Source organism: Astatotilapia calliptera, chromosome 14 (genome assembly GCF_964374335.1).
Source record: "Astatotilapia calliptera chromosome 14, fAstCal68.1, whole genome shotgun sequence".
Classification (NCBI taxonomy): Eukaryota; Metazoa; Chordata; class Actinopteri; order Cichliformes; family Cichlidae; genus Astatotilapia; species Astatotilapia calliptera.
Window position 1 is genome coordinate 34,522,834 of NC_137435.1, and position 17,065 is coordinate 34,539,898.

A 17,065-nucleotide genomic window follows, 5' to 3' on the forward strand; every position below is an offset into this window, starting at 1 on the left:
ATTTCAATTAACCTAAAATTCAGAAACCCATACAGAACCCTCCAGCTTGTAGAGCTGATCAGCAATGCCATGAATTTAGGTACCGTAATTGTATTTTGTATAATTTTTATAATTTAAAATCAGTAATGCCAAAAGTCCCTGATAAATGAAGCCAACGCACTTGTTATTTAAACCTGCATTTTTGTACTTACCACCAGGGGTGACTCTCCAGGTTGGAAAATAATCTGTAATATATATCAGAAATTATCTATCCCCCCAGTAAGCATTTTCATTATATCAGGCTCTACTCACCCACGACTGCAGACCTGCTGATGGTTCCAACACCATCATTAAGTTTGCAGATGACACCACGGTGATTGGCCTCATCAGTGACAACGATGAGGCCGCCTACAGGGAGGAGGTGGATCGTCTGGCTGAGTGGTGCGACAGAAACAACCTGCTGCTTAACACCGAGAAGACCAAGGAGCTCATCGTGGACTACAGGAGGAATGCTGACCCACATCCACCCATCCACATTAAGGGGACGGCTGTGGAGCGTGTGAGCAGCTTCAAGTTCCTGGGAGTCCACATCTCCGAGGATCTCACCTGGACGACCAACTGCTCCAAGCTGGTCAAGAAGGCTCACCAGCGCCTCTTCTTCTTGAGGACTCTGAGGAAGAACCACCTGTCCTCAGACATCCTGGTGAACTTCTATCGCTGCACCATCGAGAGCATCCTGACCAACTGTATAACAGTCTGGTACGGGAACTGCTCTGCCTCGGACCGGAAGGCGTTGCAGAGGGTCGTGAAAACTGCCCAGCGCATCGCCGGAGCACCACTTCCTGCCATAAAAGACATCTACAGGAAGCGGTGTCTGAAAAGGGCTGGGAAAATCATCAAAGACCCCAGTCACCCATCACATGGACTCTTCACCCTCCTGCCCTCTGGGAGGCGCCACAGGAGCCTCCGGACTAAGACCACCAGGTACCGGAACAGCTTCTTCCCCACAGCTGTCAGACTCCTGAACTCTGCCTCCTGACATCTGACCCACGTTAAACTCATGGACTGAACATACACACACCCACAATGGACAACTGTACCCTCAAACACAATAATAACATGGACTGAACCACCACTCACAACCACTAGCACTTTATATAGCCTCTGTAGAAACTATCTACACCCTCACTTATCTTAACTGCACTACTGTATAGCTCTGTGTAAATAATCATTCTGTACATTCGATAATCTTTAATCCTACAACTGTTTACAACTTGCATAGTTCCCATTTCTGTATAGCTGTATATCCCAGATTCTGTAAAGTTATTTATTTCATATTCTGTATAGTTTTTCATATTTATATCCTGTTCATAGCCTGTACATAGCTTGTACTCACTACAGCCTGTACATACTTATAGTTATAGAATATTCACAACATACTTCATACCGTGTACATTATAACATACCATAATAGACCCATTTCTGTAATATACTCACATATCTATATTATTGCTAATATATATTGTAATATATCTATATCACTAAAGCACTTCTGGATGGATGCAAACTGCATTTCGTTGCCCTGTACCTGTGCATGTGCAATGACAATAAAGTTGAATTCTATTCTATTCTATTCTACTTTTCCAAATAAGGGTCAAACTATTCCTAAATACGTGGCTACATTGTGTTTCCAGGCTGTTACCATATAACAGGTTTCTTCCTGTTAAAAGGGAGTTTTTCCTTCCCACTGTTGCCAAAGTGCTTGCTCATGGGGAGGGGGAATCATCTGGGTTGGGTTTTTCTTTGTATATATTATTGTAGGGTCTACATTACAATATAAAGTCCCTTGAGGCGACTGTTGGTGTGATTTGGCGCTGTATAAAAACATTGATTTGAAAATTGAAGTGTGCAGTGCTCTCAGTTTCCTGGTCAGATTGAACTCTCACATCCAGTTAAAAGCAAAACAAACAGGAAGTTAATGACATCACCTTTAGTGTCATGGTGTAACTTATTAGAATCCAAATCAGAAAAATCTTTATTGTTCATCACAGAGCAGTGGAAATTTGTCTAAAACGTTTCACGTTTCTTCACGTTTAAGCTTGGTCAGCTGTTGTTAGAATTGATTTAATATTAATTTCTAGTATCAGCTGATGTTCACTGGAGCCACAGCTGTAAAAGCTGCTGGTCATGATATCGGTTTGGATATGTGGTGAGAGGGAAACATGAAGATGAAACCAGGAGATGTCCTTACTGAATCATCAGAGCTGAACAGGTGATGAACAGTGCACATCACTGTCACAACAGCGTTTGTTTTCATCCAAAGGCTTTATGGCTTTCCCTATAATACCTGGTGGGCCGGTCTCTAGTCAAAGTCATTTGGCTCTACATATCTGTGTGAGCAGATTTTCTCTCACACGAAGAGTGTCCTCAGGCAGCCGTCTGAATGCTGGACACTCGGAGACCTGTGTCTCTGAGTGGGAGAGGATAGATCACATTAACATGTGTATCACTGTATTAACAAACATGCCATATTGGCCCAGTTTATTTTTCATATCATTGTTGTGAGAAGACCATAAATAGCATTTTTGCATTTTCTGTTGTATTTCATTTGCTGTTCTTGTTATGGATAAAAAGTGTCTTTTTTTGTTTCAAAATAGCTGATAACAATTCACTGATAGCTGCCAACATATGTGAACAAATATAATTCTATAAAGTTGTTCTATATAGTGCGTAACTGTTAATATAGAGCGTTATTACATTTATTGCTAATACAATCATATTGACTGCTGAGGAAATTTGAGATGGCACTCATCATCAGAAAGGCTGCCTACCCCTGGTGTAAACTGTGATGTTTGCACAGCCCAGTAATCGTTACGTTGCATTGCAACAAAAATCTGCCCTAATTCTGCGGAATGTTTGGTCTTTTCCTGTTAGGATTGGGACAAGCTGTGGTGGAGCTGTTTTTCTTGTCTTTGTGCTTTCCGGTGGAGATGTGGGCGGACTCCTGCCTAACCACCAATCACATTTCCTCAGGCTGGCTGTTACACACCTGCAGTCTGTTATCATTATCAAAACTGTGTACTTAAGGGTCAGTATTGTGCCAGAAAAAGATTTCTGTTCTCTTTTTTTTTTTCTTTGTCTTTTACGTGTAATATCTTTGTTTATTTTGGTAAATGTACCTATTCTGCAAGTGTCATTATGACTCAGTGTTATTGTAGCTACATTATATTCAATCCAGTCCTTTGAGACTTTATAGCTGGATAAATAAAGGTTATATAAAAGTCATTTTGCCACAAACTGATTGCAGCTTCTGCCTTGTGACAGGAATGTTGTTTGTGGCTCAAAAATACTTTTTATGATTCATGAGAGACATATTTGACATACGTATCACAGACTATAGGCCAACAAGTTATCTACAGCAGTTTAAATCATTTTTTGGCTCTGGCTGTGGCGATGTCTTGTTTTTGTAAATACTCTGTCCTCTGCTTTGGCATTTGCCTGGTTTAGCTGTTTCCCCCATCAAGACAAAGTGGATATCAGTACTTACCTGCCAACCCACCTGCCAACCCACTCTCCACTGCTCACCACATGACTCACAGAAGTCAGAATGCCTGCCTCAGCCTTTAACAGTCACCTCTTAAGTAAGAATGCTCTTCAGTCACACTCTGAGCCTGCCAGTCACTGCTAATCATCATTAATTTACTTCACTTAATGTACAGAATTCACCTGCATGCATGCTCCTACTGCACATTCACCTAATGTATATATTATATTTCATGTTCTTCCTCCCCCCTCCCCCCTTTTGCACCAGTCGAGGAGCGTGTCAGGTTTCATTTCACTGTGTGTTATACTTGTATAACTATGCATGTGACAAATAAAGAACCTTGAACCTAAAACTCTCTCTCCTCTTCCAGATTCCAGCAGTCCGCCGCCCTTTGCTATTAAACGTCTTCACTGTACATATACCAGCTCCATTTGTTTAAATAAACCATTTAAGCTTAACGTCAGTTGTTTGGGTCTGCTTTCTGGGTCCAGCCATTACCAGCCTGTGACATCTGCAGTAATCTCTCTCTGTGTATAGAAATCTTTGCTCCTGCAGCGATATACCACGGACCAGCCTGACTGCACATTTGTGCCTCCAAACCACCTGCACTGTGTGCGTGCCAAGTTACAGAAAGTGCGAGCACAAGTCACACTGGAAAGACACCAACACACACGCCATGATTGTAGCAAGTGTCAGATCAATTTCTTCTTTTAGTGCGTGTGCTCATTCTCGAGAAAGCCAAGCTTAAACTGTGTGTGTCTGTTTTTTCAAACCCACCAGGTAGGAACACAAAGTGAGTGTGCTTGAAGGCATTAGTACCAAAGTCTGATGGCTGGAAAGCATGTAGTTCCATGGAACAATTAATTCATCAGTGAAATATGAAATATTTCAGTCTGGACCAATAGAGGGCCAGACAGTCCCATCCTTGCCTGTTGCTTTTTGTTAGGCGTGATATTTGAATGTAGTTGATGATTTTAAACATGTTTCCAGCCGAATTTGAAAATTTTCTACAGTTTAAGATTTAATTTACAGCAGCTGCTATTTCTAGCCTTTTACCTCATTAACACCAGTTGACCATTTTTATCCCATCATCCATGTTGCAGCTAAGATACACCATCTGTTAGAGGTCAGCAGAGACTCTATGTTCTGGCTCCAGAGACCATAATGTGCCACAAGAGACTAAAACTATTCCCAGTGGAGACAGTGGACCGCTGTGGGGGTGGAGCAGGACAGATGAACACCTCTACCGCTGAGTGTGAGATGCTGAAAGACACACGACTGAGTTTCTACATTTTTCAATGTTTGTCCATTTTGTGTGTTTTGTGCATTTTTAGCTCATATAATTAAGATGTTTGAAAAGCTCTGAAAAGCCTCTTTAAAAGAAAAACAGAGGATTTATTAATGCATAATATTTTATACAAGGACGGATACAAGTGTTTCACCTGAGAGCACAAATTGGGACTGTCATGTTGATGTATGCTGCTTGTATTAACTGGATTGTTTCAGGTTTATAGGTTGTACATGATTGTGTCCCTGCTCCGACTGAGGCTGGTGTTAGCCTGAAGGGCAAAATGACATGCTGCTGAATGTCATTTTTCACATCCTCGGATGAAAAATGCACAAACAAACATACCATAAAACATATTAATGTGACGCTCTTGAATGTCATTGTTGATGTGTGGCACTGTTTAGAGGGCGACTGTATCATCAGAAGGCAAATGTCATTACAATTAAAGCTTTTAGAGGGGGAATGGAAAAGGTCAACAGGGCCTGCATTTACACTGGCTCTTCTGGAGGGAAAAAGGTAAAAAACAACAACCTTTAACTTTTGTTCTGAAATGTGTTCTCTGGGGAAAACACTCTCCGTTACACATCTTAAAGTATCTTTTATTCCATTAGCAGTTTAGAAGGATTTCAATGGCCAATTTGTTCATGCGTTATTGATAAAGTGCTTGCATCACGTGTGGGGTCAGTCCATCACTTTCCTATTTCTGACTACATGCCAGAAGCATCTCCAAGAGGTCCTCTTTACTTATCTCTGCCCTGTGTGTGTGTGTGTGTGTGTGTGTGTGTGTGTGTGTGTGTGTGTGTGTGTGTGTGTGTGTGTGTGTGTGTGTGTGAATAAGAAAGGGTCTCTACTCCTTATCAGTTTGTCCGTTACATTCTTGGCCCCAGTGGTGAAACAAAATGCCATTTATGGCCACAGGAGAGATACAGTACAGTAAAGTCCACAGTGTGCTCCACTGACCCACAATGCACCAGTGCTTTATAAAAGCCCACAGCAAGGACCTCTGGCTGGAGAGTAGCTTTGGTTGCCCACTGCTTCTGCTGTATTTTGTCAGTAGAGCCTTGTATTTGAAACACAATCTTGTTTTCTGAAGCCTGGTTGCTCGAAGAGTCAGACTGTGTTTTGGCACTGTGCGTGTCCCTCAATATGGCATCGCTGACATCTTCAAGCCGCAGAGCTTCCTCATCGTACCGCTCGTCAGCACGCTACAGCACGTCTAGCTCTTACTGCACAGAGGGGTCTCTGGGTGGATCATCTGATTCACTGGAAACAATTCTTGAGCCTTTTCTCGACTACGCCGATCATTCCAGTCTGTTTGGAGAGGAAGGCCCTGGAGGACCAAACTGTCTGGCCCCATTCAGAAGGCACAGCAGACCCTTCTATGGGCATGATGGTAAGGAACTCTTGTGTCAGTATAGGTTAATATATGCTACATCTGCATTTTTCTGGGTTTCTTCACACAGGGCTTTTCTTTTCTAAATTTAAAATTAAAACACTTTTTTCAACATCTTCTTACCTAATATTCGAATAAGGAAGCTATAAACACTTAGTTAGCCAAAAATACTGCACAAAAGATAATACTTTTTCTTAAACATAGTATAACTGTATTGAACATGCCCAGAAATGAACAACTGAGCTTATAAACTCATCAGAAAAGTGTTCGTAGCGGTCAAGTCAAAAAGCTATTTTTCCACAGACTTCTAGGACTGGAGGTGTTTTTGCAACCACAGCTTTTGCCATCTGGTGGCCTTTCGCAGAGAATGCAGGTTTAAGGCACTTCTGCACTTGCTTGGTTTTTCTGACCCAGAAGCTACATCCATGATTTATATGTCTATGTTTGCATCCCTGTGCAGTTACAACAGTGAGGAACAACTCTATAGCTCAGAGCACTGGAAGTCATTAATTACCTCAGGAGTTAGTCATGCCAACCTATAGCTAGCTAAACTTTTACAATGTTTTTGGCCACAAAATACTGCAAAAAGAAAATGTTCCTGTGTAATTTTGTGCATTTTTGAACATGAAATATTGCAAATTTTGCTATTCAGTCAATACCAAGGGCCAGTAGTGCTGATACCAGTAGGTTACCGATACTTTTAACCTATAAGATCAGGGGAAAGCTAAGTGCTATGATTTATCAGATTAATCGTCGTTAAATTGCAAATTCTGAACACTTCTAATTACCACATTGTGATTTTTACTTTCCACAGTAATTAGCTAATACAACAAAACACATCTTTCAGCTTTTCATGTATTTTGAAGCTGTTTGTTTGGAGAGCTGGAATGTAAATGTGCTTGTCTCTAATGCACTTTGGGTCAGCTTCTGTTGTTAGAGGATAGAAATAAAGTATGGATCCTATCACACCAGTATCGATATGATGCCAATGTTTGTATCGATACTATCAATATTTGGATTGATCTACAACTGGCGCACATAAAGACACAGAAATGCATAACTTACACATTTGTGCTTCTGTTTTTAGTTTCATAAAGACATAAAAACATGTATTTTTATTTTTTGTGATCCTTCAGCAAGAACAAAAATCACAAGCCTGAAGACCTGCTATGGTTTGAGTCACTGTTCAGTGAAGGGGCTTAGCAAAGGGTCAGCAGCCAATAAAAAAATATTGATCAAAAGGTCCTAGGGTTTGTGTATTCTTTGATCTGATCGATGTGATTTAATTTGCTGTTATTATGTGTGACAAAAGTGCACAAAAAAGGTCATCTTAGCTCCACATTAGCTGTTTTCGAGCAGCTGCTCACGAGTACCGTGATGGTAAGTCGTAGCTCTTTTCTTTATTTTGCACATAAGCAGGAAAAGAGGTCTTAGTAATCCATGTTACTGTTCTAGGTTAAATGAATAAAAAAGACCTGAAAAACAGCAACCAGCCTTAGCTGTGAGAGTGCACATGGCTCCAGACATCGTCTGCCAGACAACATAAAGAAGTAACTCTGAGTGGTCAATAAGGCTGGAAAAAAGCTGTATAAATGCAGTGCATTTAATAGCAAGGTGAAAATTATTACAGCAAAGGTGGAGTGCAGATATAGACTTATCATGACGTGTTAAATGAGTTATGCTGCACAGGGCACAGAACTGTAACGACCAGAAATAATAAAAGGTTTATGATCCCACAGGCAGATTAAAGCAAAATCAATAACCGGACTAAAAATTTTATTTCACTGAATAGGAATATTTTCAGTTTCTCATGAGCTACCTGAGAACTGATGGAGACTGAAGGTGGAAATAAAATGAAAGCAATTCTTGCCCTGTTGTGTCTCTTCTTTACCAAAACATTGTTTATTTCTGACTAGCAGTAAAACACACTGACGGCCCAGACTGACCCTTCAGTCTGTCCCTGTCGGACGTCCACGGGCCTCTAAGTGCACAGGTTGTGGTTTAAAATCTGGAAACAACCCAAACAACTGAGACTCAGGACTCGTTCAGTGTCAAACTAATAGATGAGGCACATTGAAATGCACAGTAGTAAATTAACTAATAATTTGTGTTTACTGTGCATTTTTGTTTTAAAAATACAAGATTGAATTAGATGACTTCATTTAACATTTTTTCTAATTTCATAATGACAGTGCCTCTCAAGGAAGTTTAACAGTTACTCTCAGTCTCATGTTAGAAACGAACTAGTGCCATAAGTAATTCCGAATAATCCAGTCTGTGGACTTTGTAAATAAACACAGTGCACTGACTCAATAACATCTTATTAAATTAGGCTGAAAACATAGACTGTATACGGAAAATGGAGGCACCATTGGTTGTTAACTCTGCACTTTGAAGGCCCTGGTTCAGCTTCATGATAATCACCATCTTGTTTTTCAGGAGCCAAGAGTTCTTCTATTTAGAGGAGAGATGGAAGTGCTATGTTATGCATTAGCTAGCTTGCTAGCTTTGCACCTTGCTTACAGAACTATGTTAAGAATAGACATATTATTTGTATGCCTTTTTTATCCATCCATCCATCCATTCGCTTATCCTTTTCAGGGTCGCGGCAAGTGTTGGTCAAGTTACTTGAAAAAAGTAATCAGTAATAATTACCGATTACGTCCCCAAAAAAGTAATCCTGTTACTTTACTGATTACTTATTTACAAAAGTAATTAATTACTTAGTTACTTAGTTACTTTTTAAAAACACGATTTACAACCTGAATAGGTGATAAAGCGATAGATCTTTCAGCCCAATTCTACTTTTTCTGCATAATCCATCATACAAAATGTAATCAAATCAAAAGTCTCTTTTTAAAACTTGCTTTATTAGTTTTAATCTTTTAACTTTATGCATCAAGCAAAAATTTAATTATATGCAACATTCTCTGACTGGAAGAAATTTGTTTAATATTTAAACCTATTTTTTGCACATTCCAGCACATAAAATTTTTTTTTTTGTGTTTACACTCAGTCTTTCAAATAGATGCAAGTAAAACACAGCAGAAAATAAATAACATCAAAGACTAGCGGTCCTGTTGCTCTATTTTCACCTGTAAAGTAGGAGTAGCGTAGGCAGAGGTTTGCCCTGGTGCAGGTGTGCCGCGGCGGTCAGTTGAAGAATCCGCGAGTTTCTCAGCGCACTCGGTGCTTGCGTGGAAGTTTACGGGTTTTTTCCTTGTAAAGAGAAGTTTTCTTCCCACGCACAACGGACGCTAATGTTTTTGTCACTTTTTATGGAATTAAACTCAAAATAAGGTCAGTACTTCCACGCTTTAAACGCTGCACGCTCATACTCTCTCCTGCATTCGATATATGATCCACTGTTGATCTGCACACAGCTGTTGTCACGAACGTCGCGCTCGCTTACGTCACTGTCATGAGACATTCTGGCAAAAAAAAATCACGGTTTTAGTAACGCAGTAACGCAGCGTTCCTACGGGAAAGTAACGGTAATCTAATTACCGTTTTTGCAATAGTAATCCCTTACTTTACTCGTAACCTGAAAAAAGTAATCAGATTACAGTAACGCGTTAACGCGTTACTGCCCATCTCTGGTCGCGGGGGGCGCTGGAGCCTATCCCAGTTTTCATAGGGCGAAAGGCGGGGTACACCCTGAACAGGTCGCCAGTCTTTCGCAGGGCCAACACACAGGGATAGACAACCATTCGCGCTCACATTCAATCCCGCATTCACACCTATGGGCAATTTGGATTAACCAATTAACCTATCCCCACTAACTGCATGTCTTTGGGAGGAAGCCGGAGTACCCGGAGGGAACCCACACAAACACGGGGAGAGCATGCAAACTCCACACAGAAAGACCCCGGCCTGATGGTGGAATTGAACTCAGGACCTTTTTTGCTGTGCAGCAACAGTGCTAACCACCGTGCTGCCTTTTTTATATTCAATATTATTGAAATATGCTACTGAAGACACAAACACAGAAAACAAAGTCAAGATGTAAATTTCAGTGACACTACTTAGTAATGAAAACTTTGAAGGGTTAACAAAGTCCTAAAAAAGTTAAAAAGAAGAAAAAAAGAAGAAAGAAGAAAAAAAAGATTCTGTAACTGCTCCTGAAGGTTTTTCATGTTCGAAGTAGAATAAAGGGCCATGCTCCAACTGATGTTCAGCCAGTATTTTAATCTTCTTTTCACCAGCAAACACCGTGAAAAACTATGGTGAAATGATCAATGAAAAACACGGATATTACATCAGCAGAACAAAAATTACAACTCAAATAAAACATACACACAAAGTAAATGCACCAACATACCGTGTGCGCCTTTCTACTGAACATTCATGAGCAATTGTAGTCCATATCGTCTATATTTCCACCCTTTACACAGGCTAGCATTCTCTTTCTGGCTCGAGCCTTCAGTCTGGCGACACGTGCTCTTAATTGAGCCTCACCCCAAAGCATGCGCACCACAAAGCACCACACTCAGGCCCACCAGTAGGTGGCGACAACACAACATGAATCCAGATTAAACACCAAATTTTTCAACATTGCAATCACATAATAATTACATTTCAATGCGACAGCTACAGATTCAAAACAGTTAAAAAATGTTCATGAAGGTTCAAACTATCCATGAGGGCCAAGATTGTTTTAAAAATTCTATAAATCCACTTTTAATACTATTGTGCTATCTCTTTGTGGGTGTCCATTGCAATTGACCCACTTTGGGACTCAGCCTCAAGAGGCTATTAGAGGCCTACTGGTGGTGGTCAGAGGGCCCGGTGGCGCCAGTGTCCAACAGCCTCGCCTCTGTCAGTGCGCCCCAGGGCGGCTGTGGCTATACTGTAGCTTGCCATCACCAGTGTGTGAATGTGTGCGTGAATGGGTGGATGATTGTGTATTGTGTAAAGCGCTTTGGGGTCCTTGGGGACTAGTAAGGCGCTATACAAATACAGACCATAACTGCAATCTGGAGCTGACTTTATTTTTTAGACACAACACAATATTTTCAGCAAAAACAAATGTCTTACAAATATAAATGTTTCATAACGTTAACATGTTGATGGACTTTTCTACATTTTGTCTGTGATACATTTCCGTGAGCATTAACTATATTGCTTTATACGGTTGTAATGTTTGTGCATTTATTCTGTAGCTCCTGTGGGGGGCGCTGCAACAGTTGGACAGACCAGCACAGGTGGTGTAGTGAGGTGTCTGGGAGACAGCTACTACATGTCAGCTGATGTCAGCCAGTTTGAGCCACATGACGTAGTGGTGCTGGCCTACAACCAACACGTGGTCATCCACGCCCAGAAGGTGTGTAGGTGTATGTGCGTTTTGGGATTTCTGAATGAGTGAGGGGGAATTAGCAGGGTATTTGTGAACTCTTGTAGCATGCAAATGTGCATGAGCGCACTCGTGGGCCGGCTGGGATGCATCACTCATGTCTGGGTAAAGCTGTTATTGTTACAAAATCACTGCAAACAAATCAGCTGCTGCCATGAATTATCATTAATCATGTCCAATGTTTTGTTTGTTGATCACAAAGTATGACATCTGCCATTTGAATCACTGATTAATATTTTGAATTTTTTAACTATTATGAATGCTTTCTAATTTCCATGAGTGACTCCAATAATTTGGGATTATCGTGAGTTTCTGAAAACAAATACAATAACATATTCTTCCATTCTGACTTAGTCAGAAAGCCCTCATCATAATTTACAAATGTCAATGTCAGGAGTCAGACAGGGTGAAGAGATCATATGACTTTCAACCATAAGACAAGAATAAGTTCTGCTGGGACCATTTTTCTTGCACTTTACCTTTAATGACACTGTTCGGTTAGATTTATGCATTAAGTCAGACTTTATATTATGCAGATAGGTTTAGGTACTAATTGGTTATGATTAGGGACAAAAAATAAATAAATCATACACACTTCCTTATACAGAAACATTTTCTTAACATTTCCTTGCCAGACGTATAACAGCTCGATGATTACCATGAGAATAATGAACCAGCATAGCACTTTAACCAGGGGACTCCAGGCATCTATTTCAGCTGTTGATACTTCAACTGAACTCAGAGAACCTGGTCTCAGGAAGAAATTCTAAACTTTGTGTTGTTGCTTCCATTGAACAAGTATAGGTGAATTAATGGTGAAAGGCAGCTGTTTGGTCTTGAGGATTTGACAGGGATTATTCCTTCTAGTGGAAGTATTCCCTGTAGTTATGTTTCCATGGCTGTATAAGGTGGAACATGTAGCACACTCTCAAAAAAGATGAGCTGATGATAGTCAAACATGGCAGGGATGACAGGGATAGTTAAGTAAATAGAGTGGTCGCCCAATAATCGGAAGATCAGGGGATTGAATCCACCGAACGGCTACTACACTCAACAAAAATATAAACGCAACACCTTTGTTACTGCTCCCATTCCCCATGGGATGGACGTAGAGACCTAAAATTCATTCCAGATACACAATATAACCATCCCTCCCAAACAGTGGTCACAAATCAGTCCAAATGTGTGGTAGTGGGCACATCTGCTATATTGAGATAATCCATCCCACCTCACAGGTGTGCCACATCAGGATGCTGATCTGACATCATGAGTAGTGCACAGGTGTACCTCAGACTGCCCACAACAAAAGGCCACCCTGGAATGTGCAGTTTTTTGCGCTATTGGGGGTCTGGGGACCCAGAACCGGTCAGTATCTGGTGTGACCACCATTTGCCTCATGCAGTGCAACACATCGTCGCATGGAGTCTATCAGATTGTCAATTGTGGCCTGTGGAATATTGGTCCACTCCACTTCAATGGCTGTGCGAGGTTGTTGGATATTCGTGGGAACTGGTACACGCTGTCGTATACGCCGGTCAAGCACATCCCGAACATGCTCAATGGGTGACATGTCCGGTGAGTATGCTGGCCATGCAAGAACTGGGACATTCTCAGCTGCCATCTGCCCTGAACAATGTGAACCATGATTCATCCGTGAAGCGCACACCTCTCCAACGTGCCAGACGCCATCGAATGTGAGCATTTGCCCACACAAGTCTGTTACGGCGACGAGCTGGAGTCAGGTCAAGACCCCGATGAGGACGACGGGCATGCAGTTGAGCGTCCCTGAGACGGTTTCTGACAGTTTGTGCAGAAATTGTTTGGTTGTGCAAACCAATTGTTCCAGCAGCTGTCTGGGTGGCTGGTCTCAGACGATCTTGGAGGTGAACCTGCTGGATGTGGAGGTCCTGGGCTGGTGTGGTTACACGAGGTCTGCGGTTGTGAGGCCGGTTGGATGTGCTGCCATATTCTCTGAAACGCCTGTGGAGACAGCTTATGGTTGAGAAATGAACATTCAATGCACGGGCGACAGATCTGGTTGACATTCCTGCTGTCAGCATGCCAATTGCACGCTCCCTCATTGCTTGTGGCATCTGTGGCATTTTGCTGTGAGACAAAACTGCACATTCCAGGGTGGCCTTTTGTTGTGGGCAGTCTGAGGTACACCTGTGCACTACTCATGATGTCAGATCAGCATCCTGATGTGGCACACCTGTGAGGTGGGATGGATTATCTCAATATAGCAGATGTGCCCACTACCACACATTTGGACTGATTTGTGACCACTGTTTGGGAGGGATGGTTATATTGTGTATCTGGAATGAATTTTAGGTCTCTATGTCCATCCCATGGGGAATGGGAGCAGTAACAAAGGTGTTGCGTTTATATTTTTGTTGAGTGTATGAGGTTCCCCTGAGCAAGGTATCATCTCATTTATAAAAGTATTATGGTTAAAGGCACAATAGAAAAAAAATCACATATCGTTAGCTTCATAGCATAATTGCCTAAGTCATTTGACTAAGTCAATGACTTAGGCAATTATGCTATGAAGCTAACGATATGTAACACGTAAAAGATGTTAATCTTGATTTGGTGCTCTCTTGGTGGTATAGGCTGTAAAAGTGGGGAGTTAATACTTTGTTGTCTGACTGTGGGAGTGCAGAGATGCACCTAGACCAACAAAGCTTGGCCGTTCCATCTGTGTCTCACCATCAGTGCTACATTAAATCACACGAGGGATCATAAGCAGACATAAAATAATTTCTTAAGCCAGAAAAAAGATTGTGAAAAAACAGAATTTATCATAATAAAACATGTTTATGAGAAGACAGCATCTTCTCGTAAATCAAAAATGACTGACCGTTGTATAGTAAAATTATCTGGGCCGCTGTCATATCCATCACATCGGACTCGGATGTGGTCTGTTGAGCTGCAGACAAGCTGGAGCTTGGTGCCTTTGCGGCTTTCTCGCTCTCCGCCTCCCCTCACAGTTTGATGTTAATCATTTTTAAAAGGTGAGAGAGCAGAAGGAGAAGTGGGAAGAGCCTTCGCTGCAGTCCAGGAAAATCATTTTAACAGGGTTAAGAAGGCAAATTGGCAAAAATCCACAAGCGTTCAACCTGCCTCGAAGCCCTATAACAGTGAAAAAGCATCTTCAGAGAGCAGCAGTCAGTGCTCATTTTCCTCTGCCTCTGTTTCCCCCTGCTTGTTCTTCACCAGCTGAGCAGTGCAGCACTCCTTGCCTCCATCTCTTTCACTGCTTCTCACCTTCTTTTTGCACCCCAGCACCTTCCCTGGCCTTGTTGCTCTTCTCACTTTTCTGTGCCCTTTCTTCCTTTTCATTCCCAGCTGGTCAATCCCTTGTTTGACTTTTCATCTCCATCCTTCAGGTTTTGGATGATGGCAGCATCAGTGACACGTTCACCCATAAGTCCCTGTTCCCTGAGGATATGGACCCCCTGTCAGTCAGTGGGACCCTTAACCCTGACGGTACCCTGGTGGTGAGTGTTCGCCGGAAATCAGCACTCACTGGGAAGGAGCACCTGGGTATCCCAGTCTACAACACTGGGGCTGACCTCTGACCTGTGCGCACATAGTGTGTCTCGTGGTTTCTCCCATAGTTTTAAATGATCTTTTATAACTTTATAGTGTTGTTTATAGCTTATGCAAATTGTGTGGCCATGTGCACTGAATATTTATATAAATGAGTAACTAATTAATCATTATTTATAGTATAAGCACAACGTGGCACCACCACTTCCTCTTTTCGCTTGCAATCACATCATTTGCTTCCAGTAAATCTCTCGCTGTCTCAACCCCTCTACCAGGATGATCAAGCTAAACACTCCACAATGCATTAACAATCCCACAAATGTATCAGGCAGATTATTAAGTTCATGTTAACATCATGTTTTCTTACATTACTTTCCAAACAAAAGTCTCCAAATCCTTCAGGAACGTTCAGGTGCTGCAGGAACTAAAAGCCCAGGGAAGCCCATTGTTATCAGGCGTGTGGTAATTAGTCAAATAAAGCAACTCTTGTTTTCCCAGTGTTGTTTTTAATCACAAAAACCAGAAAAAAAAACAAAGCAAAACTGGATGATATAAAATGTAAAGCTCATCTTTGTGTTGTTTTGCTGAAGCGCAGTGAATAGACACGCTGCTAATAGCAGCGGAGGATGATGGGACAGTACTTTCAGAGCTGCACCATCATCTGGCTCACATGTGTCTGACAGAGCACTCAGCTCCTCTCTTTGATCAGTCCAGCTGTGCACCTTTTGTATTTTTACACTTCAACTCAGTTTCATAGGCATCACTGAGGCGTGTACTGATCTCATAATGCTTCCAAAACACATGTGACCTCCAGCTCAATGCTGAGGCCCTCTGTATCCTGTCAAAACGAAGACGGGGGACTGTGCTGCTATTCTGCTAAACCTGCTGGTTTTACTCTGCAGATTTATTTCTCCTGAACAATTTTTTGCAGTAAAAGATGACAGATTTACTGAATTATTATTTGCTGATGTAAAGTTTCAAACTGGTTTGAAGGTGTTTGTTCTAAAAATGTTGTAAACTGTTCAAAACCTTCATGGTTGACTTCAGGAATCCTTGTTTTTAGACGATTCAACTAATCTGTGTTTCCATGTTAATTGAGTAAATTAAACGTATTCTGTTTAACTAAAGCAGATCTTTGTTGTCCAATTTGTATCAAAATCGGGTCTTTTCTTAGACGGGGAATAAATATGTGTTTGTGCAAAAATGTCTAATGGTTGTTGGTTTGTCTGTCACTGATCAGAGAACAAACAGATGGTGCAGAGTGGTGCTCACTGCGTCTCCCTTCTTGACTGTAAGCAGCGTCAGCTCTCAGAACAACCTCACAGTCTCGCTCAGATTCTCTACCTGCAATCTGCACACGCACGTCTTAGAAAACTTTGAGGTTACATAGATCCCCGACCCACAAACCTAACCATCACCAGCAGGTCTACTTTAATAGTTGGTCTGTTGTAGAATCTGTTTTGAAGTCAAACAAAGGGCAGGAGAACAAAACACTTAATTTACATTGAATTTTAAAAACAACATATGAACTTGTTCGTGCTCATTTAAGCTTGGTTTTCACGTCTACCACTTACTGAGTGGAATATGTGGAACTGAGAGGAACTAGAGGTAAAACATGCTTGCCAACACTCGTTACATTCACTTTTAGTACAGTGGAAGCAGTAAATGCTTCCACTGTGCTTTGGATGATATTGATAGTGATGATCCACAAAAAACATAGCATGGATGACTGCATGTCATACCATCAATGATATCAGTCAGTTTTAAAAAGTTTGGAAGTTCCCACACTGTAAAAACTTACAAGAAGACTTTTTTTGAACATCTGCCTTGTCAGCATGAATGTATGGCACTTTGCCCAAGTGCTTTTTACCCCATTCGCTGGTGTTTCATCATGAAAGGAAACATTGGGTAGTTTACTTTATTCTTTCAACTCTGTCTCTCTGTTACAGCTGCAGT

The 17,065-nt window shown here is 41.4% G+C and overlaps 1 protein-coding gene across 1 annotated transcript; it reads left to right on the forward strand.

The window, feature by feature from the left end:
• The first annotated feature begins 5,812 nt into the window (after nt 1-5,812).
• hspb12 (heat shock protein, alpha-crystallin-related, b12) lies at nt 5,813-16,236 on the forward strand. The gene is made up of 3 exons (XM_026193340.2): nt 5,813-6,204; nt 11,367-11,527; nt 14,947-16,236. The coding sequence occupies exons 1-3, from the start codon at nt 5,958-5,960 to the stop codon at nt 15,136-15,138; spliced, it is 600 nt and encodes a 199-aa protein (XP_026049125.1). The 5' UTR covers nt 5,813-5,957; the 3' UTR covers nt 15,139-16,236.
• Nucleotides 16,237-17,065: the final 829 nt, after the last annotated feature.